The sequence below is a fragment of the Capronia epimyces genome, assembly GCF_000585565.1.
Source record: "Capronia epimyces CBS 606.96 chromosome Unknown aczIQ-supercont1.4, whole genome shotgun sequence".
Taxonomy (NCBI): domain Eukaryota; kingdom Fungi; phylum Ascomycota; class Eurotiomycetes; order Chaetothyriales; family Herpotrichiellaceae; genus Capronia; species Capronia epimyces.
In genome coordinates this window covers 3,279,883-3,302,438 of record NW_006912907.1, presented here as the reverse complement: position 1 = coordinate 3,302,438, position 22,556 = coordinate 3,279,883, and the positions used below count along the sequence as shown (strand labels likewise).

General features: G+C 54.7%; 8 protein-coding genes across 8 annotated transcripts; 3 read left to right on the top strand and 5 right to left on the bottom strand.

Moving 5' to 3' along the window:
- Window positions 1–243: 243 nt before the first annotated feature.
- A1O3_05837 (uncharacterized protein) lies at window positions 244–2,166 on the top strand (the record flags this gene model as incomplete). The annotated part of the gene is made up of 1 exon (XM_007735957.1): window positions 244–2,166. The coding sequence occupies one exon, from the start codon at window positions 244–246 to the stop codon at window positions 2,164–2,166; it is 1,923 nt and encodes a 640-aa protein (XP_007734147.1).
- Window positions 2,167–2,863: 697 nt separating this feature from the next.
- A1O3_05836 (26S proteasome regulatory subunit N12) lies at window positions 2,864–3,858 on the bottom strand (the record flags this gene model as incomplete). The annotated part of the gene is made up of 2 exons (XM_007735956.1): window positions 2,864–3,130; window positions 3,307–3,858. The coding sequence occupies 2 exons, from the start codon at window positions 3,856–3,858 to the stop codon at window positions 2,864–2,866; spliced, it is 819 nt and encodes a 272-aa protein (XP_007734146.1).
- Window positions 3,859–4,711: 853 nt separating this feature from the next.
- Window positions 4,712–6,151, bottom strand: A1O3_05835 (aryl-alcohol dehydrogenase AAD14; the record flags this gene model as incomplete). Its single annotated transcript, XM_007735955.1, has 3 exons — window positions 4,712–5,573; window positions 5,729–5,901; window positions 6,014–6,151. 3 exons carry the CDS (start codon window positions 6,149–6,151, stop codon window positions 4,712–4,714), a joined length of 1,173 nt encoding a protein of 390 aa, XP_007734145.1.
- Window positions 6,152–7,218: 1,067 nt separating this feature from the next.
- A1O3_05834 (uncharacterized protein) lies at window positions 7,219–8,472 on the top strand (the record flags this gene model as incomplete). The annotated part of the gene is made up of 2 exons (XM_007735954.1): window positions 7,219–7,307; window positions 7,434–8,472. 2 exons carry the CDS (start codon window positions 7,219–7,221, stop codon window positions 8,470–8,472), a joined length of 1,128 nt encoding a protein of 375 aa, XP_007734144.1.
- A 291-nt stretch (window positions 8,473–8,763) lies between these two features.
- On the bottom strand, window positions 8,764–11,501 carry A1O3_05833 (uncharacterized protein; the record flags this gene model as incomplete). The annotated part of the gene is made up of 2 exons (XM_007735953.1): window positions 8,764–10,201; window positions 10,249–11,501. The coding sequence occupies 2 exons, from the start codon at window positions 11,499–11,501 to the stop codon at window positions 8,764–8,766; spliced, it is 2,691 nt and encodes an 896-aa protein (XP_007734143.1).
- A 725-nt stretch (window positions 11,502–12,226) lies between these two features.
- On the bottom strand, window positions 12,227–13,163 carry A1O3_05832 (uncharacterized protein; the record flags this gene model as incomplete). Its single annotated transcript, XM_007735952.1, has 2 exons — window positions 12,227–12,820; window positions 12,876–13,163. The coding sequence occupies 2 exons, from the start codon at window positions 13,161–13,163 to the stop codon at window positions 12,227–12,229; spliced, it is 882 nt and encodes a 293-aa protein (XP_007734142.1).
- A 2,064-nt stretch (window positions 13,164–15,227) lies between these two features.
- Window positions 15,228–17,674, bottom strand: A1O3_05831 (uncharacterized protein; the record flags this gene model as incomplete). Its single annotated transcript, XM_007735951.1, has 3 exons — window positions 15,228–16,542; window positions 16,604–16,942; window positions 17,013–17,674. The coding sequence occupies 3 exons, from the start codon at window positions 17,672–17,674 to the stop codon at window positions 15,228–15,230; spliced, it is 2,316 nt and encodes a 771-aa protein (XP_007734141.1).
- Window positions 17,675–21,434: 3,760 nt separating this feature from the next.
- Window positions 21,435–22,373, top strand: A1O3_05830 (uncharacterized protein; the record flags this gene model as incomplete). Its single annotated transcript, XM_007735950.1, has 1 exon — window positions 21,435–22,373. One exon carries the CDS (start codon window positions 21,435–21,437, stop codon window positions 22,371–22,373), a length of 939 nt encoding a protein of 312 aa, XP_007734140.1.
- Window positions 22,374–22,556: the final 183 nt, after the last annotated feature.

Genomic DNA, 22,556 nt, shown 5'->3' with positions numbered 1-22,556 from the left:
AACTGAACTCACGGTGATCTCTGCTTATGGCGTCCACCGCAATGCAATCATCACCGTCTCGTCTCTCCCATGCAGCCTGCACACAGGTTCGTTGATTGATACCTCCAACCTCAGCTCTCTTTGAAATCCGTCTCAGTAAGTCTACGAGTCGATCTGGTAGGTACCGTGTCTATCTGGCCTGCTTCTTGAGCGACGCACTCTCTCTGTCTCTACATTGTTCCCAGTCTCATTCCCATTCCCGCCATGGCCATCCCTAAGCGTTCCCTCAGCGAGCTCATGCAGACCATCAAAGCCAACATCAAAAGGTACCGCGCAGAACAAGCCTCTCTCCCTCTCTCCCTATCTCTCCCTGCGACTGGCCGCTGGCACGGCAAAGCGACGACAACGACGATGATGTCAAGCACGATGGAAGAGCCAGAGATGGAATTCACCAGCCGCACCGCGGACCAGGAAGTCTGCGCGGTCGAGATCTGCCCAGATCACCCGGAATACATGGTCATCGGCACGTACTCGCTGGTCAAGAAGGACGAGCGACGCGACTACGAGGCACAGACCCGCCGAGGCACACTACAGGTGATGCCGGTGGCCGCTCACTTCCAGCCCAAATACGCCGGCATGCTGGCGCCTCACCTCGACAGGGTCGAATTCCCCTGCGCCGTGTTGGATCTGCACTTCCACCCGGCCGACGGCACGCTGCTGGGCGTCGCCGCCAGCAATGCGCAGATGTACTTCTTCCGCCTGGTCAAGCATGGCGACGTCCTGGGCCGGCGCGTCATCACCAAACTGCTTCCGCTCGGCACCGCCACCATCGCCGACCCGGACGACCACGGCCTCGTCCCGCTCGTCACCCAGTTTGCCTGGCTCCCGGAAACGCGCACCCACGGAGTGTCAGGGATCAGCGACGTCCAGCACATCTCGGTCGTGGCCACCACCTCGCTGGGCCACACCCGACTCGTGGACGCCGCGCTTCCCGCCATCAAAGACTTGTTTGACGAGCGTGTCTCGCAGCCTCGCGAGCCATTGTCCGTCATGGCCATCGACGTCCATCAACATGACCTCGAGGCCTGGACGGTCGCCGCCATCACCCTCCCTGCTGCCACGGCCACGGCCACGGCTGCGGCCACGATGTTCGAACCCGACTCTGCACTGTCCAACACATCCTGCCGCCTGATCCTCAGCGGCGGCGATGACAGTGCATTGATCGCCTCGGTGGTCGAAACGCCTGCAGACTCCGACACCCCGGCACCGACACCTAATATCTTACCTCTCTGGAAAGACCGGCGCGCGCACACTGCCGGCGTGGTGGCTATTCTCCCGCTCGCCAGTTTTCGCGTTCGCGGCTTGGCCAACGACCACGACCACGGCCACGGCCACGGCCACGGCCACAGCAACAGCACCAGCACCGGCAACAACGGCAACAATACTAATAACAATGGACTCGAAGCTACACGAGACACCGGCATCGTCCCTCTCATCACCGGCAGCTACGACGAGTTTATCCGCCTCTACGAGCTCGACGGCAACACGTACCCGTACCGCGCGACCTTGAAGACGGAACGACGCCTCGACGGTGGCGTGTGGCGACTAAAAGTTCTCGACCAATACGACAGCTATGGTGGTGGTGGTGGTGGTGATCGTGATGGTGGTGGTGGTGGTGGTGGTGGTGGTGGCAGCAACAGTGCCAGTAACAACGACAATGACAGCGACAACACTGACCACCAGCGACAATCTCACACCCTGATCCTCGCCTCGCTGATGCACGGCGGCGCCGCCATCCTGCGCCTGACCTACACCTACAATGCCTACGGTTCCGGGGCCCCCAACACAGAGAGAGTGGGTGTATGGTCCATCACTCCACTGGTCACGTTCCGCGCCGGCCACGAGAGCATGGTGTATTGCTGCGATGCGCGGCTTGAGATTGCTGATTCCAACACCAACACCAACACCAATTCGAACACCAATTCCAATCCTAATCCCAATCCCAACTACACGGACGTTACACTCAACTCCGAGCACGACACACCACCACCACCACCACCACCACCGCCCACCTACACGGTCGTCAGTACCAGCTTTTACGACATGAAGATCTGTACGTGGACGTTTGTCGATCGGTTCAAAGCAGACTGCCGACGTCAAGAGCAGACCAGACCAGATCGGGCCTGAGTGCATGAATGGGTAGGAAGTCAGGGCTGGTCTAGGCTAGGCTAGGCTACGCATAACTACCTGAGTAGGAAGTCGAGGCTGCCCTGGCCTGGCATGGCCTGGGCTGGGCTCGGCTGGGCTACGCATAATTACCTAAGGAAGGGATGAGGTCTATTCTGAACAAAACAAAACAAGACAGGACAACGCAAGACAAGGCATCGCAAGACACGGCGAAAAGGGGACTGGTCCCTACCTATGTACCTACCTACCTACCTACCTACCTACCTACCTACCTACCTACCCACCTACCTGGCAGGACAAAAGTAGCGTGATCTGCGATCAGCGATCCGGAACAGGCATTCTATCGCTGGGCTGGCGGTGAAACTCGGACTCGGACTCGGACTGGCTGGCCGTCTGGTCTGCATTGTCAATATCCGTACATTCTGAGGGACTATCGCCATGGAGGCTGCGAAAGAAAGAAAGAAACAGACAGACAAAGAGACAGACAGCGCTGGGAAATGTTCACAGACTAGACTCGTGGACCGTGGACCGTGGACACTTCGCCCTTCCTTTCAATGTATTATCGCATTCCTGCTTCCATTCCAAGATACCAGGTATGATACAATGATACAGTCTGTGGCAGGAGACCATAGGCAAAGAACACAAGCACAAGCAGGAACCCTCAGCTCAGCTCTGCAAGCATCTTCCTTCTCCTTCTTCACACAATCATTTCCAACTCCCTGGCATATTCAATCACGTGGCTGACCACTTCTTTCTGATCGCCTTCTTCCGCCTTCTTCGCGTCCCCGAGGCCGGGAAAGTATATCCTGCCCTCTTCTAAACTCCAACCCTGCTCTCTGGCAAAGTTGGTCACCGCACCTTCTGAATCGAGGAAGAGCAGGTTCTTGGCCGAAGCAATAGGCAGCGAGGGATATGAGCGGGTGGCACAAGATGCGATCTCCAGGCGGATGGTGTTTATCAGAATCTAGTTCGATCGGTCAGCCAGATGGATAGAAAGGTTGGCAAGACATGAGCCAGGTGGATAGATAGGGTGGCCAGCAAGTAGGTGCATAGATAGGGTGGCAAGCAAGTAGGTGCATAGATACGATGGCAAGCAAGTAGGCGGATAGATAGGGTGGCAAGAAATTGGTTAATACTCACGTCGGAAAACAGAGCAAATTCTTCCCCGGGCACATCTCGACCGTTTGTCTTGCGCCAGACCTGATCGTAGCTCCCTTCCATCAGATTCCTCTCCAGCTCGATCGGGTATTTGATGTATTGGTCTTCCTCTATGCTCGACGCGCCGTCGGCCCCTTCCGCCACGACGAGGGATTCGAGCAGCGTGTGGAACCCGGCATAGTCTCCCTGACTCAGTAGCAGGAGCAGGTAAAGTCCGGTGATCTTGGATCGAGTCGGAGACGGGGTCTGTTGTAGGCCAGGGAAGTCGTAGAACGGTTGGAGCTGGGAGTGGTAGCGGACAAAGGCTTCGGGGTCTCGGGACCGGATGGAGAGGAGGGCGCCGGCTTCCAGGATCGATCGGGCCGTCGCGAGTGTAGAGACGGGAGTTTGCGGAGAGGGGATCAAGGCATTGTGGTGCAGAAGAGCCAACTTTGCCTTTTGCAACTGCGGCTGACTTTGGGACGAGTCGCCATGACTGAGATACTGCTGAAGGGTGTGGAGGATCGATTCGAGTGAGGGAGCGTTGGTGGCCATCGCGGCTGGCATCACCGAAGGTCTATTAGTTCTGATGTGGTGAGGCGACGGTGGGTGTTGGTGTTGGTGTCGGTGTAGGTGTGGGTGTTGGTGCTGGTATCGGTTTTAGGGAGACGAATCAATTACAATCGACACTGAATGGTGATGGTGTTTCGGGCTTTCACCGGAGAAGCACGCAGTTGCGAGGTGCCTTGGAGAGAGGATGGAAGACTCGCAAAGACAGACTGAAGGAAATTGTAAGCACGTTATGCAGTGGGTGGTGGTGATGATTGACAGTGAGTCCAGAGCCTCGTGCCGTTACCGCTATTGGCTTGCGAGGCGCGGCGGCATATATGCCTGACCATGCCAAGGAGGGAGACACTTGGCCTTTTCCGGATGAAACGATGCCGCCTTAAGCCTCGTGGCTATGGCAACGTAGTAGTGGTACTGTTAACCCTAACCCTAACCCTAACCCTATCGACGACCACTTTCCCTCCCTCCTTCAAACTCCCTGGTACTTGATTCACCAAACATGATTAGACACTTAACCCTTAGATCTCAGTGCCTGTGTATCTACTCGCAGTATCCGTACACCGTCTGCAGGTTCACTGCTGCAACTTGAATGTTAAATGTCAACCGAGATGCAAGATCCCAGAGTGTTTGAAGGAAGAATCAGGGTCTTATTTGTTGCCCCCGCTCGACAACGATCTCACTTCTGCATACGGATACAGTCGTGGGATTGCTCTTGTCACTCTTCATTGGTAGGTATGCACATCTCGGACAGTGGCAACAATACAATATCAATTGCGACGGCCGCTTAAACTGCTCCCAGGTATTTCGCGAAACCCCTTCACATTGGTAAGTGACTATTCCACTATTGAACAACCTTACTGGCTTTGGAGAACTCTTGCTTCGGAACCGGCCATGCCATCGGCCCCGACATGGCCAGCAGGGTTTGACTCTTGCCCGTTGTCTTGGGATCCTCTCCGATGAAGTTACAGGGGAAGCCGACGTCAAAAGGCTGCACACTTTCGAGATAGTCGATTTGTTCGGGGGTAAGCGTGATGCTCAAAGATTGGATGTTGTCCAGCAGATGCTCGACCTTGCGCCCGCCCACCAACGGGAACACCTGCCCCGGCACCTTCTGCCTGAGGTAGGCGAGAGCGACGGAACTAAGGGACTCGGTGCCGTGTTCGGCGGCGACTTTCTCCAGCGCGGCAGAGATCTTGACCTCCCTGTCGGTCTGCTCCGAGCCCATCAATTTCCGGAGACCTTCGCCCGTCGACTTGCGCTGCTCCAGCTGCTTTTTGCTCTGGAATTTCCCGCCGCCAATGGCGTCCCAGGGACAGATGGCCATGCCGAAATGACGGGCCATGGGGATGATGTCGCGCTCGAAATCGCGCAGCATCACGTTCCAGCGGCCTTGGTAGACGCTGAAGGGAGTCTTGCCGTTGGCGAGCGCATACGTGTTGGCTGCCGACACCACCCAGGCCGGCGTGTCGGAGATGCCTAGGTAAAGAACCTTGCCTGTTTTGACCAGGATGTCGAGGCTGTCCACCACTTCGGAGATGGAAGTGGTGTAGTCCCAATAATGGAGATACAGGATGTCGATATAGTCGGTCTGGAGCTTCCTCAACGAGTCACGGATGGAATGATGCAAAGCTTTCTTGTGGTTTCCCGCATAGTTGAGCGTGATGCCCTTGCCGAGCTCATAGCCGCGGTAGCCATCGGTATACCTGTGGTCAGAGTCAGACAGCATCCATCAGTTGCAGTTGGCGGCTTTACGCAGAGACAGAAGATCAGTTGGAGAAGAGAAGATGCAATGCGATGCGATGAGATGCGATGCGATAAGATGAGAAGATGAGATGCGATGAGAAGTTGCAATGCTTACTTAGTCGCAAGAACGATGTTGTCTCGATTCTTCCTCGCGGCAATCCATTCCCCGATCCACTGTTCCGACTGCTCATCCTGGTAGTTGTTGGCGGTGTCGATGAAATTGCCCCCAGACTCGTAATACTTGTCCAGAAGCCGGAAGGCCTGTTCTTTCGACATGGAGCCCATGAACTAGAATGATGGGTAAGACGACAGAGGTTAGAAGTTACAGGTTACGTTGGCAGGACAACTCCATGACTGACTGGCCACACCAGGCCCGGGATAATCTCATCACTGAACTCACATCCGACCAGCTATCGCCGAGTGACATTGCGCCAAACACCAGAGGTGACACTCTCACCCCGGCGGTGGTCGAGAGAACGCGGTATCGACCCAGCTCGGTGACCGGCTCGGGCGCAGGGGCGAAGAGGTCGTCAGACATGGTTGATTGTCTGTGGGGGGGAGTATCAACTGGAAGCAGTGAGACGAGACGACGATGTGATATGTTCTGATGTGATAGATGATCAGAGTGAGCTGATCTATCGATGGCGAAGGACAAGACTGGAGAAGGGCTGGGAAAAGAGAAGGAAAAGGAACTCGACGTATCTTAGATCCAAGGAAGAGTAGGAACATGTCCTATTTATTATATATATTTATTACTTATTCTATCGGCCTGGAGAAGGGCTGTAGTCACAAGCCAGTATCGGGATATCATGTATCGGAATATCATGTCCCATGTACACTGTACACTGTACAATACCTACTGGCATACCCTGTAGAAGGAACGGGGCCCCAGAAGGGAGTCCGACTAGAGCAGAGTGGAGCATACTCTGTTATCACAGAGTATGTATCCGTATCTAGTATGATATAGATATATCGCACAGTTCGCCCCTATCCGGCTCGAGGGTTGGAGGACTCGCATATCTCCGTTCTATATCTACATGTATCCGTACTCAGTACGGTATAATTAACCCTAACCCTATCGACTGACATTCTTGGTCAGCCCGGCCCCGGCACTGGGCCGGTATATACCTCGATCTATAAGGAATGCGCCGACTGGATAAGTTAGGGGTCAAGGCCACGGCTGAATGCGCGGTGGCCAGCAAGAGTCGAGGGAATTGCCGCAAGGCTGGGTCTGGGTCTGGGTCTGGATGTCTACCTTCGGGACGTAGTAGTAGTAACACGGCATATTGTCTGTTGTCTTGGTCTGGGCTGCAGCCTTGTCCTTGTCTTGAAGATGTTTGAACCGCCAATTGCCGATTGCCATTTGTCACTCACATGTACGGTACTGCCACGTTCCACTATCCTTTATCTTGTACCAACTGTTGCAATTGGGATAGGCGAAGCTGCTGCCAGGAGATCTGTCTAGACAGTAAGTGAGCGCACAGCCAGGCCACCGCGATCACGACAGATTCCTGACCTGATGATAGAGAACTTATCTTCTTTTCAAGCTCTTCGTTGCTGATCACATCACATCACGAATGATCTATACCGTACCGTACGTTCGGAATGGCGCGCAAGCACACTCACATCGACGCCAACCTCTGGATCCAGACACCGCTGATTGAATCTCGCGCTCTATCAGAGGCGGCAGGATGGTGCGTAATGATACAAGAGACAAGATCCAAAATACCTGGCACATAACTCGTCCAAGGCATAGCGTGAAAATTGTATTGAAAAGTTCAAAGGAAAAGAACCTCTCTAATTTGCAGTCGAGCAACTAGCACAGTGTACCTGAAACTCGACAATCTCCAGCCGTCGGGATCGTTCAAGTCGCGAGGAATAGGCAACTATATTAGGCGTCGAGTGCAAGAAGCGGAAGCAGAAGCAGAAGCAGAAGATGAGGGTAATAATGATCAGAGGAAGGATCAGAGGAAGAGGAAGAGAATCCACTTCTACGCCGCTTCTGGGGGCAATGCCGGGATTGCCTGTGTCCACGCCGCCCGACAACTAGGCTACGGCGCGACGGTGGTGGTGCCGACGACGGCCAAGGCGGCGATGGTGGCCAAGATCCAAGCGATGGGAGCTTCGGCGGTGATACAGCACGGCGCCAACATTATGGAAGCGGACCGGTTTCTCCGGGAAGAGGTGTTGGCGTCCAAAGATGCAGATGAGCACGGTATTTACGTGCCGCCATTCGACCACCTCGACGTCTGGGACGGCAACGCCACCGTGATGCAAGAGATCGCCAGCCAACTGGACGACAGGCCGCCAGACGTGGTTCTGTGCAGCGTGGGCGGCGGCGGCCTTCTAAACGGCATCATGCAAGAACTCGACCGACGCGACTGGGGCAACCGCGTACACGTCGTGGCCATGGAGACCGACGGAGCCGACTCGCTGAACCGGTCGATCCGGGCCGGCCAGCTGGTCACGTTGGATCGCATCACGTCGCAGGCGTTGAGTCTGGGCGTGTCGCGCGTGTCGGCGAAGACGTTCCAGTTGGCCCAACGGCCGAATGTCAAGAGTCTGGTTCTCGACGACCGAGCCGCCAAAAGGGGCTGTTGCCTTTTGGCCATGCATGAGAGGCTGATGGTCGAACTGACCGTCGGCGTCAACGTCGCTGCCTGTTATGGCGGCCTGCTGCAGAGTGTTTTGGGGGCCAGCTGTACGGTGACCCCGGAGACTAAGGTCGTCATCGTCGTGTGTGGTGGGAACGACGTCTCCATCGAACTGCTGCACTCCTGGTGGCTGGCCTGTGAGGACGAATTGGCTCTGGCTCTGGCTCCGGCTCCCGTAAGGTCTGAGGGACCTGTCTGTTGTTAGATCATTACTCATGACTTTGCTTCAACCTGAAAGTCCTGACTGATCAAGTTCAAGTGGCCATGCGGTTCCTGCCCACTGGTCCACCTTCATGGCGAGAAAGAACATCCACGAGCACCATTCAGCCCGGGGAGTGAATGCTGCCACTTCCAATTGTTGCCAAAACACCGCAAACCAGGCACCGCGACCACCCTTGGCTGCCGAAACCGATTTCAACCAAAGGCGGTCTTCCAAGTCGATAGGAATAAATGGGTCCAAGTACCATCTGTCAAAATAGTCATAATAATCAGTGCGTTAAGGCGGCGAGAAATGCACTGTGTCAAGCTTCGTGTCAGGCTCCGTGTCAGGTCCCGTGTTATACTCTGTCGGTGTGGCGTGGAGAAATTGAGAGGATTGAGTGATGATGCTCATTCGAGACCTCACAATAAGAGTCGGAATACTTCTGGGCCCATGGCTACTGTGCCTGAAGTCATAGAAGTCCTCCACATCCTTGCTGAAGTAAATCTGGATTGGCTCAAGGTCGGATGAAGTCATCCTAACTGCAAAATGGTGCTTCAGATCCCGCATCGACCGCGGAAGCCGGAGCATTCTGCTGGATCGGATGCTGCTAATGGTGTCGGTATCGTCCATGGTCAGTATCCCTTGCCTCGAATCATAGTGGATGGCGGCCACATGTGGAACATCGCCAACCAGATAATGGATGGCTCGGCCAGCGGTCATGACGCCCTCGGGCTTCTTCGACGTGGTCACGTCTGAGCCGGAAGCCTTTGCCACATCCAGACCGGCGTCAGCTAGAAAAGCATCAATCTCGTCGAGTATCTCGGCCTCTGAATGATTTCTGTACGCTTCTGATGGAGTGGGGATGTAGAACTGGGAGATTTCGTAGGGCCGCGCCACCAGTCCTGATCCTTGGAGGCTGTTCGTGCCCAGCAGATACTGCCCGCAGGCCGAAAAACTGACGTCTTGCATCCCAGGAGGGAAAACCCAGCGCAACCACTTGGATGGTACGAGTAGAGCCAGATTGGTGCTGATGTCGATCCGGTCCGGTCCGCGTTCTGATGCCGGGGTACAGAGTCGATCTACCCTTATCAAGAAGGTTCCCGCTCTATTCGACACGCTGATTATAGGGAGATCGGGGTGGAATATGCATCCCTGCTGAGAACGACCAGCAATTGTAATGGTCGGTTTGTAGTCGAGGGAAGATTTGTCCGGGCTGCCGTCTTCGAAAATCCGTATGTAATCATCGTGGATCACGGCAAGGTAGGTTCCGTTCTCACTAAAGAGCGACCGCCTTATGACATCGTCCAAGACTGATGCAGCGAAGAGCTTGCTCTCCTGAACAGCAACCCTTTGATCGACAAGATCAACATCCAGTCGCTGGCACGACCAATCTCTATCGGATGCCGCTTCAGCATCAGATGGCCGAGTTTGGAAGACCATGTGGAGAACCGAGCACATGTTCAAGTCTTTATTGATGGAAGCATTGAAGTGCAGGTCTCCAGCCCGGCCATGGTAAATGGATTCGTAAATGGCAAACATCATCTCCTCCCATGGAATCAACCACGTCAATTCTTCCAGTAGGTGGGTGGGCCCGATGGTCTCCCGAAGCTGGTATCGGACACGCCAGCCACGGCTGTACACCTTCACGAACCTTGCCACCTCCGAGGGCGATCGATGGAACAGGCCAGCTCTTGCGACGGCATAGAACCCACGAGCTTCGTCAACGTACGTGCTGAAATACTTGTTAGTGGGAGTCAAGAGATCACTCCAGACAGTTACCTGGGAGGGATGATGCTGAGAATGGCAATCTTCTCAAAGTCTGGACTGTAGCAGGTCAACAACTCCACAATCTTGTCATTGTGGACCGGCTGCTGACATGTCTGTGATATGGACCGTGTCTGATCCAACCCGATCAAACGACTGTCATGAGGTTTGAAAAAAGTCGTCGAAGAGAACAGTCCAATGTTCGAGTCCCAGATTTCAATCAGCTCGTACTGAAGGACGTCGCCCCAGTCGTTGATGACGCTCGCAATGTCCCGGCCAAGCATAATAAATCTCTCCAACAACTTCATCATTGTGGAGCTCGAGCTGACCAGCGCTTGCAGCGCCTTAGCCAGTGGTTCCAGTGTTGGATGGCACTGGAAGACATAGCAAGCTTCAACCCAGGCCCTTACTGTCTCGTTGGACCGCAGAAGCTCATCCAAGAGTTTGACTAGACCTTCGAACTCTTCATGTGCGTACGCGCTAGAGGATGCTTGCAGTGCACCAATCCCCTGGCTGGCGTGGCTTGCCCAAGAAGAACACGCATATTGCAAGAACGGGTATCGGGTCTTCGCCAGAGGCTTTTCCAATGCTGTCCCATGCACGCCAGAAAGAGGTCCTCTAGGGATATCGAAGAGGAGATAAGACAAGCAGTGACTGGTCAAACTGAGTTGTGCCTCTGCCATGTCGAAGTAGAAACGGGAGGAAGCTGATGCTTGCCGCGCCCGAGACAGGTACTCGGACACGGACAGATGAACGAATCCCACGGTGTCATTGGTCGCGACTTCAATCAAGCCGCCCGACAGTATCTCAATCGTTGAGCCAAAGTTCGGGAGATAATCAAGTTCGGGTGAAGTCACTTCATGGACGCGAATGGCAGTGGCTGCCTGCAGCTCGGTCATGGTCAAAGGCCGCTGAAGGACGACAAGCCATTGAAGCACCTTGGTCATGAAAAGACGTTCTGATGACATGCGAGAGTCGATGCAATCCAAGATCCTGGCGTAAATAGCATCCAGGCCTTCGAGCGGTACCATGTTTGTGAGGGCTTCAACTCGGGCTCTCAACGTGAGCACCGGAGACTGGAGATAGGCCATCATCAACTTGGCCCACAAGAAGAGAGATTTGGACCGCGTAACAAGATTTGCCACAACCTGTTCGACCGTCAACGTCGAGGACAAGAGTCTGGCGGCATCCAGCTTTCTGACTTGCGGTTCCAGGTACCGACGAATGTCTTCGAGATTCGACGCCTCTCCTAACCTGACAAAAGGCATCTTGCTGTATTGTGATGGGATGTTGAAGTTGGGTCGGCTTACCACAACATCTTTGGTGGGCGTGTTCCTGCAAATTTTGGAAATGGTAAAAAGAAAATGATCTCTGTCGACACGTTCGTCGAGGCCAGCTATGACGAACGTGCATTCGTCCAGCTGGGTCCAGGCATTCGAGGTCGTCTTCTGAGGCGCAAGGCTCTCCACGGCTGCGCCTGTAGATCAGCATCGAAGCTGCATCTAGAATCTGCGTCTCGTCTTTGAGGAAGGCGAGCACCTGAGCAAGAAGAGCCCGTAGTGCATGATGTGATTCGTTCGTCTCTAGGGAGAGCATGCTGAAATGATAGAAGCACACGCAGGCCACGATGTTGGTTGATGTGGACGCCTTGTCTAGGTTCCGAAGATGGTCGATGATCTTGATGGAGATCATGGTTTTGCCGTATCCAGGCGGGCCTATGAAGAGTCTGTTAGTCCTGGACTGTAAATCTGCGGTACCAGGGCATAGTGCGTGCCGAAAACACCAACTACCCGCTGCTCAAATGGAACGACCGAGCCGCCCGGATCCCTCGCTGTGGTGTGCAACCAGTGCTGGAATATGGGCGTGTTCAAGAACCAGTCGAGGCTACCGGACTGCAGGTTGCGCTTAGCTATGTCGAAGATCTTCGAGAATGGCGGGCTGGATGTCCATTTCACGAGTGAGCGATACACCTTGGGTCCTGCCAGGGGCTGAGTCAGTACGAGTGGCGACTGTAAGATGCAGCGGCATAGTTCGAATTACCTGTCAACTTAGCCTGTTCTCGAGTTGATCCATAGTGTTTGGCCTCGAGAGAGGACCTAAGTTCGAGAATCCCTCTTTCCAAGACCTCAAGTTCTCCTTTGACATGGTCACCAGTATCGACGATAACTTTTGTGCGCAAAAGTTCCACTTCATGATCAAATCTGAGCCGGGCGTTTTCGAGCCGTTGGATGAGCGTGACAAACAAGTCCTGGAATGGTACCCAGGCCGCTTTGGCATGAAAGGCCATCCTCTTCCGCCAACCTGAGATGATGTGATTAGTTGTAATCTCGACGGTGCAATGCAACCAGTCACACATGAACATACTCTTTTTCCCTTGGGCAAATATACTGTAGGCCCGATGACAAAACATTATCACAGATTCATAGATTGTCAGCAGAGCTGCAATCATGGCATGCTTGTCGCCGGAAACAATCGTCTTCACGACCTCGAACAGCTTGACATACTGAGTGCTGAACTCGACGATCTCACTAATTTCCGCGAATTTGACGCTAAGCTGTTCGAATAAGGCTTCATAGTTGCGACTAAGCTGGGTCGGATGAGCTTGATGATTCGACCGGGAAGACAGAGACAGACAAACTGACTTGGAAAATGAGTCGAAGAGCGCCCCAGAATGGTGCGGCAATGGCAGCTTTTGTCGCCACAAGGATGCCGGTGATCTCAAAATATGGCTCCCAACTCTTCGAGACCGCAGCCAAAGATTTGAGGTGCCGGTAGACCACCGAGTCTTGAGATATCTTTAGCTCGGTGCGAAGATGTTGGATCATGGCCTCTGCAGAGTCGACTTCACAAAACTGCGCCCGCCCATCATCTGACAATTCCTGGCGAAACGCTTTGATGCTAGTCAAGAAAGGATTCTCCGGAGAGCTCATGATTACGTCTGAACACCTGCGACCGGAGGCTCAAGGATGCTCAACTCCATAGTAGCCTCCGCAACAAAGGGGTGGGAGATTGTCCACGTCCACCTTCATGGTCTGATTGATAGAGTTTCAAGAGCTGCGCAGCCGAGCTCAGGCAGCAAATGCCCAAAAGTGTGGCGTCTCTCTGGAGGGAGCTGGTCCGACTAGTGCGTGCGTATGCCCTGTAGGTGTCCCGTAGGTGCCCTGTAGGTGCCCTGCATGACCAGTACTGTATCTGTATCTGCAACTTCGTCCTATGACACAGTTCGGTTCAGTTCGGTTGTTGTCGCCTTTTTGCCTGGCGCCCCCATGCCCCATGATATGATGGCGTGCAACGACTCTTCCACAGAAAGCCATCTGGGGGTTCCAAGGCCAGGGTCGTGCTGAACCGTGTCCTCCGTCTGCCGTTAGGATACTCTGTGTTGGCCTCCATTCTCCATCGAGAGCCGCATGTACGGGGGTACTAGTAGTACAGTGCAGGTCGAAATTTCGGGCTAGGGCCGAGGAGGGCAGATCAAGTCGAGTTGCATCACTAGGCTTAGGTTTAGGCAGGCTCCTTAGGCTTGAGGTTGAGCGCAGGGGTCCTTAGCCTAGGTTGCTGTACACCCTTGGGCGCCGTCCTACCGACCGAGGCGGTTTCGCGGGCTGGATGAGGCTCAGCTGAGCCGGGGCCTGAGCCTGAGCCGGTGAGCGCCGGTATCTTCAGCAGATGAGATAGATGCCTGGTGACGAGCTGTTTGTCTCGCACATTATGTACTGTAGATCAGAATCCAGACCAAAATGTTGAGGTTGAGTTAGAGTTGGCACCCACCAACCACCATCCACCACCCACCACGGCCTTGGACTTGGATAAGATGAGACGAGACTCGACGCGACGCCGGCTCATCTGAACCTTGGGATATCAACACTTGGAAGAGAAGTATTCAGGAATCATTTACAGTACCCAGTACCTATATACCCGTGTAAAAGTAAAATCATCGATCAAATGATAACCATGTCTTTTACTGGCAAATCCTCGTGGTCAAAGATCTTACTGATCTCGTTGAACCAAAACGATTGTCTCTTCTCACCAGCTGGTGAAAAGACGATTCATCCGTAATTCAGACCACCAACTGGCAAAGTTCTCCTTCTCCCTCGGGTCCTCTTACCATCTAGTCTCGTAAGCGAAGAACATGGGATCGACAGATCGAGCTTGTTGCATCAGGAAAATTGTCATGTCCTTATACACTTGCTTTACCGCTAAGTTGTAGTCAATCTTGATGCCTGTCACACCTGATAGGTCTGGTTGGACGTCGAAGATGCAAGAGCGCCAATCGTGCAGTTGGCATGCTTGCCACGCCATACACGAAGTCTCGGGGATCAGTCGCTTGAAATTGCTTAGATCCTCAAGGGGCAACTTCCAAACTTCATCCTAGAGAGTCGGATCGCTAGATGATCTGAAAAACAACCTTTGCTTTCGGGGATGTGTCTTGTAGTTGGGTCTTTCCATGGCTGTCGCTTTTGAGAAGGTCCGTGGTACACTCTGTTCTGTAGTTTCCGACCCGACAGCGCTCGTCATACACCGTCAGATTGCAACTGCTTTCAACACAGTGCTAGCCCTTTCAAGAGGCAGGCGTAGTCAGGCGGGTGGCGCGAATACCATTGAAACATATGGGTTCACATGTGACATCCCAGGCGGCTGAGATTTGAAAATCCCTGCCCTTTGAGCATCCAAGTATGACCCCTACAGTCGGCAAATCCATACGCCAAAGGTCCTCGACTCGGGCGACTCAGCCTCTAGTGACTGGAGAGGACGTAGCGCGCAGAAGACGAGACTAGGGGAGATCAATGAGATGTACCAGGTTGGCGAGTAGGGATCTACCAGCTGCAGGCCACGCCAAAGCTCCAATCACATGAAACCAGAGTGCCGGGACTCCTCGAAGAGGACATGTGCCACCTCTATTATCCTCTATTATAATTATACTTGGTCGTTTATCGCTCATCATTCCATGATTAAGGCCATGACTGGCGAGTCCCCGCTCCGCTTTGTTGACCAGGTTATGCGTATTTGTTACCGTGCTGAAGCGGCCCGGCGTCTCCGCTAGTGAAGGAGCAATGGCCGACCATATCTTGGTCCACCCTGTCATGGGCGACGAGGCCATCCGGAATAACTCCCCACTTGACAGGTTTCATGGCCGCGTCGTGGTCCCAGTCCGGCTGGTGGCACGCGGCGGAGATGGCGACACTGCAGCTGCCGGCCAGGGGAATAGCCGGGTCATAGTGGCGGGCGAAGCCGAGGACGAGGGTGGTGATGATGATGACGCCGCCGGCAGCGAGGGCCAAGATCATGGCCAGTGGAGAAAAGCCACACGAGGCCACGGCCACGGGACTGGCAAGTGTGCCGTCGGAGTTGTATTCAGCGAGCACGACCAGGAAGATGGCCTGCGAGATCATCCAGTGCAGCAGACCTGACAGAACCATCAGGGGCATGGCCACTTTGTATGGCAGCTGCAAGAAATGGGTGCTCCTCTGCGCACCCTTCGGCTTGGAAACGCGCAGGGTTTTACGCTGCGTGGCAAAATCACTCCACTCCGACGCCAGCCACATGCTGGTCAGAAGGCCGTTGAGGTTGAGGTACAGGAAGGAGAAGATGGTCTGGGGCAGGTTGGCGACCAGGATTGACGACATGATTCGGTTGGTGGCACTCCCCTGCTCCCCAACATTCCAGCCGGTCACGATGGCCCAAGGCGTGACTTTACCGAACCCAACGTCTTGAATGGTAAAACCGGCGGAGTTGACCGTGCTCACGGCACGAGAGAGCAGAACCCCGACCACTATCAGGGCGATCACGATAAAGCCGATGGTCACTGACCAGCGCGTGCGGCTGGCAGCCTTGGACCACCGCAGCCTTTGTAGTTGGGCGACTTTCGCTTCCTTGGTCGAGCTCTTGTTCTCGTCCTTGTCCTTGTCATCGCCCTGTTCCTGCCAATGTGTTTTGCGCCGGGCAAGCTTCACAACCTCCTCTTTAGTCAGCAAACATACACCTTGGGTGGTGCGATCCGACTCGTTCAAGAACGATTCGACGGCGTCGCCCACGGTAATCAAGGGGGCATCCTGTACTCGGAAGGCAAGCCACAGCATGCTCACCACCTTGATGAGATTGGCGACCAGAACGACAGCCACAATGGGAATATTACCGTTGTAGCTGCATCTTTCGGGAACCAACTCGCTGAGACAGTACTGGACATCGTAACCATAGGGACGCCACTGGTCCGCGTCCGCCGCGGCCTCGACCTTGGAGACGAGCTTCTCGCAAGGTTCCCAATTCCCATTATCACCGTAGAGATCCAGGTTGGGGTCACTGACACAGATCCTGTTGCATGATGGCCATTAGTGGATAGACAAGAGCCGGAAAAACGCGAAGTCTCTCTCACCAGACGAAGGGGTTGATAGTTGAAAAGGCGTAGAACCCCATGTCGAGCAGGCTGCTATTAGCAGTGTCGTTTTTGGAGACCATTACCAGGTTCCGTCTGTTGGTCAGGAAGTCGGTCGCATAGGCGTGGATGCAATCCACCATTTCCAGTCGCTCGTAGAGACCGGGAGTCTGAAGGTCGGACTGAACTTTGGCCGGTTCGACTGAGCCGATGATGAGGTAGTACGGGTCGATGGTGCGCTCCGGGATGGTAAAGGACGACCCGTCTACAAAGTCTTGCGTGGCAAAGTAGAAGGCGTAGTCGTTGGTCGACAGGGATTTGTAGAAGGCCGAGTTATACCTGTGAGAGTTTGGTCAGATGACTGGGCCGGTGTGGTTTCACGCAAGGGCAAGGGCGGGATGGCATTTACATGAGGTGCAAGGGCACCGAAGAGAGGCCTAGCATCAGCCACATGACCGACTTGTAGACAGGCACTCGGCGAAGATTGCGGATGCTGGGGACTCCAATGTCGAGCCACTTCCCCTGGGCGTGGGCAGCATCGACGTCCTTTCTCGTTGGCGCACACAGGCACTGCATGCAATAGTTGGAGCCTCCAAGGAGCAGTGTGCTGAGTGCGTTGATGGCAAGATGGACCCAGAGATCCATGTTCTCGACCTTGCTACAGCTTCCATTGAAGAGCTCGACCAGGCCGGAGCTAGATCGATGGGTGGACAACCAGACCAGGACCACCAGGTTGATTAGAAATGAGATTCCCGCGAACGAGGCGGCAAAGAGAGCGCCTGTTCTCCAGCCGTAGAGTCGAGAATGGCCGCCGAGAAAGTTTGGACGATGGAAATAGGCGGGCTTGAAGTGGCGGACTGGGTCGGTCGAAGGGTCGAGGAGCGGTGCTTGATCCTTGATCGTGGCTGAGAATCCAGACCGGAAGCGGGGGGTCCTGCTATTGTCATTGTTGTTATTGATTTTGTGGTCGAGCGGCGACGACAGCTCCATGTCTGAGCCCGAGTCCCAGGGTATGGTTGAATCGCGGGAGTTGATGCGTTGGTAGGTTCCCCTTGGCCGTAGGATGTCCATGATGGTGTCGTCGACTCTGCGAATCAGTGAAAAGATTGTAGATCGGGGTGCTGTGCTCTTGTGTTTTTAGCATGCTGGCCAGACCCAATAGCTGAGCTCCCAGCAGAACTCCGAAGCCTCAGATCCTAGGCCTCCTAAGCCCTCCCAGCGGCACGCATAGCAGCAGCAGCAGCAGCAGCAGCAGAGAGGTCACCACGAGGAGATCTGGTGCTTTGGCTGTTTTCAAAGCTGGATCGATGCAGGATGGAAGACGGCCGGTAGTCTGGGTTCTTAGCGACAGAGGTCAACAGAGGTGTCCGTGGTGGTGTTTCAGGCTGGTGAGAGTGATACACTGGTAGGCAGCATGGCTGAACATGCGGCTCGCGGGACGGCTGGGCTGCTGGGCTCTCGAGCATGGGATCTGCCAACTTCGCCCCTCCATCTTGCAGGGGTGAAACGGGCGACAAAGGCCCAAGGGGTTGATCAGTATCACATAGTAGTACATGTGCTATACTGATTAGGGATGGTGTGCTAAGGTTACAGGTGATGTGTGGCCATCGACTGGCGGTGCCCCGATGAAAATCTCGAAGATGGAGAATAATGCGCAGGTGCCAGGTAGGCAGACAGTCGATCAGTGTGGGGCCAAGACCAGCCTACAGGTAGCTACCTACATATGTAGTAGGCACCTGCCACCGACTGCTAGGCGCCTAGCTACCTTAGGTAATAGGCCAGGGGTGGGTACCATTTAAAGTAGCGGGATGTTTCTAACCTACACACAACCCATACCACCACCATGAACCATCAATAACTTATTAGAATTGCAGTAAGTTCTAATTATTCACAGTACTAATTAGTATAGGAGAAGACTACCTTCTCGTGTAACAATATCCTACACTTAAGTAGGTATGTTATCGATATAGCGAGTGATAATCTTTGGATTAATTTTATGTATCCTATTCCTCACATCCCGCCACTTTAAATGTCACCCACCCTTAGGCTAAGGGGCACCCGTACTCCCTCTATAAGCTGAAGCCTCTAAACCTTAGGCCCCTCAGCCCTAGCCCACTCACTAAGGTACGGGTACTCGTACTCCGTACCTACCAGGTAATTTCGGGTGTTTGGCCCTGCCAGAGCTAGTGCCGCAGGTTACAACCACTCTTCCCTTGAGTCTTGACCAGGATCCTGGCCCTGGTACGGATACTGTACGGAGTATTGGCTTCGAACAGACACGTCATACATCGCACATGGTAACACCAGATCACAGATGCACAGATGCTTATGGAATACTCCGGATGGCCCCCAAGAAGACAGAAGACATGGTCAAGTACATACACCGTCACTTCTGCCACACCACTTCTACCCTGCCACCCTCCCACCGTTGTCCCTGCTTCAGCATCCTGGACCGTGACCCGGATCTGTCCATTCGTTGATGAGGTTGCTGTTGAGCGTCGAGAGGGCCCGGACCTCCTCCAGCATAAAAAAAAGAAATAGATCAGGCACACAGGTACAGAGTCGGAGTAAAGAAACTCCCTCGGTACGGAGAAATGGTTTCTCCTTGCGGAGAGTATTTCCGAACACTAATGACAGATGCACGAATCAAACAAAGCAATAAAGGCTTAGGAGCTGAAAGCCAGATAGGTGCCTGAAACTTAGGAGGCTTAGGGGCTTTCTTTAGTCGAGACCAGGCAGGCACCCGAATTGGCCTGAGCCTCCTGAGCCTTAAGGAGCCCCAAGTCTGAGTTTGAGTCTGGGTCTGGAATTCCTCTCGTGCCTGAAACTCATGAACATTGACATTGACATTGACATTAATATCAGTTTCCCGACCGCAACGCCATAACCCCCGAAGATACAACAACAGCCTCAGCCTCATCCTCGTCCTCATCCTTATCCTCATCCTTAGCCCCAACCTTAACCTCAACCATCACGACGCGCGGACAACGTCCCACCCCATCTCCGGATCTGCCTGTGATGAGTGCCGACGTCGCAAGCTGCGCTGCGACGGGCGCCAACCAGTGTGCCATCTGTCAAGGAGCTGGGGTTGTATGTGAGGTCACGCAACGCGGCGTAGCCCAAGAAACTTTACCTGAAAGCGCTGAAGAACCGAATTGTCCAGCTCGAGGCTTTGCTGGAGAGTCGTCTTGGGGCCCAGCTCACCATAAGAGGAAGTTGAGCAGCAACAGAGCACCAGTGTAAGGGACATTGTCAACGGTGATGGTATCGGCCTCATTTTGACCCCGCCAGCCCTGTCGGCGCTCCTGGACTTTCAACCACGCCCACGCTGTCGATTCCTGTGCCTCCGACACCGACACCGACACCGACACCGACCGTGGGAGTCTCAGATGCAACGACATTCGATCCTTTCGCGCTTGACGTTGACCGGCAGCGGCGGGTTCCTCTGTCGCGCAACCCGAGATGCTCGTACCGGCCTTAGGCTCCTGGCCTGAGGATAGTGGCAGATTGGGTGATTCCTTGTCCGAAGTCATGACGGAGCCTCAGCCCAAAGTGCGGGCTCTATTCAACGAGTGTCTGATCATCGTCACCATTGGCGGGTGCATCCTGCTTCGAAGACAACAGAATGTCATATCCGAGGCATGGGGGGTTACGACATTTGTACCTACGGAACAGCGTTGGTGGCTGGACGGCATCTTTAGCAAGAGGCACAAATCTTGTCGCAATGGAAACTATCATAGAGGCAGAGGTAGCAGAGGTAGGAGAGGTAGCAGAGGCAGGAGATGTAGGAGATATCGGACAGCAATAAGGAAGCGCATCGTGAATGCTAAATAACAAGATACTGATTCAGATCCAGTCTCCCACAGAACTACGGACTGTATGTTTAAAGAAGTGGAGGTGGACATGGAGGTGGATGAACCCCGGATACTTATGATATGCACTCCACTCCACTCCGTACTCCCCAGGCTTCGGTTTCGGCTTCGGCAAGCCAGACAGGCTGCTCCGAAGGATATTTGAGAACGACGCCGTCAGCTGCGCCAGCTTTGATGCAATTGGTTCGTTGGCTCTGATCGAAGTTTCGCCAGTATCGTTCGTATCGATACCATGGCTGGTTGCAGTCAGTAGGTAGGACAGGCCATGTGTAGGGTTAGGGTTATGTAGGGTTAGGGTTAAGTGTCAGGGTCAGGGTTAGGGTTAGGGTTAGGGCAGCCGTGATCGTGATCGGCCGGAACGGTTGGCGACCCGGGGTAGAGAGAGGAGAGTATGTGCGCTGCTCACTCGGGTGAGAAGAACCCTATTTCGGCACAGGGGTGATGGCATTCCGAGCCCCAGCCTACAGTAAGCCCCATGCCATGCCATGCTGTGAATCCAACATAAAACAGATGACATCCGGGCCTGGGCTCCAGACGCAGACGCAGAAGGATAGGTACCGTAATGACCAGGTCTGCCGCTTACTGTCGTACTCCGTATATATACATGCCAGTGTCTGTGAGCAGAACACATACATAAGGTATATACATACAGACGGAGAGACATACGAACATACAGACATACAGCCATACAGACTTACAGATAGTGATATCGTACGGTCCGCCGCCACCACCTACATTCCACATCCGCTGCGCTGCCCATCCTCAGGGATAACCTATAGCTTATAGCCTATCTATCGCTGGCTATCGCTGGCTATCACTGGGCTATCACTGAGCTATTGCTGAACAGCAAGCACAGCAAGCACAGCAAGCACAGCATAACACATCACACCCAGCACACCAAGCACACCAAGCACACCAAGCACACCAAGCACACCACACCAAGCACACCCAAGCACAGCATGGCTGAAACCGAACCCCAAACCCAAGCCGCCGCCCCAGGCTCATTCCACCAGCGGACGGTGATAGTGACCGGCGGAGCCGGGTTCATCGGCGCACCACTGTGCAAGGCATTTGCACGAGCCGGGGCCAACGTCGTAGTGAACGACTACGGATGCAGCGTATCAGGCGAGGGCTCGTCAGCCTCGCCCGCCGAGCAAGTGGCGCAGGAGATCCGGGCTGAGGGCCTATCTGCCGTGGCGGACATGCACAACGTAGCGACGGACGCGGAGCAGATCGTGGCGACGGCGCTGGCGCGGTTCGGGCGGGTCGACGTGATCGTCAACAATGCCGGCATCACGATCTACGGGCCGGTGGAGGCGCAGGGGCCCGAGGCGATGCGGCGCGTGTTCGAGGTCAACGCGCTGGGCGCCATGGCGCTGTGCCACTACGCCTGGCCGCACATGCAGCGGCAGGCGTACGGGCGCGTGGTCAACGTCACGTCCGACAGTGTCTTCGGCATGGCGGATAGCTCGCCGTACGTGCTGTCGCGCGGCGCCGTGCTCGGCGTCACGCGAACCCTGGCCCTCGAGGGCCGCCCGCACAATATCCTCGTCAACGCCGTCGGCCCGTCCGCCTACTCGCGCATGCGGATGGCCGCCGACGAGGACAGCAGGCTGCCCGCGGAGCAGCATGCCCAGCTGCAGGCCCGCTACCCCGGCGAGTCCAATGTGCCTGCTATCCTGGCCCTCGCTAGCGAGAAGCTCGACCTGTCCGGCGAGATCTGGAGCACCGGCAGCTATGCCCTGGGCCGCACCATTCTAGGCACCGTAAAGGACGTCAAAGGCCTCCGCACCCTCGACGAATGCCTGCAGGCCATGCAGGTGTTGATGGACAAGGACAGGGAGTGGACCGAGCCTCATAGTATTGCCGACTATGCCGCCTTCAAATCCAAATCTTGAGTGGTTTGGTGGGATTCGAGTTGTCAGCGTCACTTCTCGGATGGAGTCTGCTCCGGGGGCTCAGGACGCGGAGGCAGAGGCCCACCACGGCAACTGCCGAAGGTCTTCTATAGAAGGTTTATGCTCTCAAAATGGTACCTAGTGGTGAGGGGAGGGATTCGATTGTATTGGATCGGATCGGGT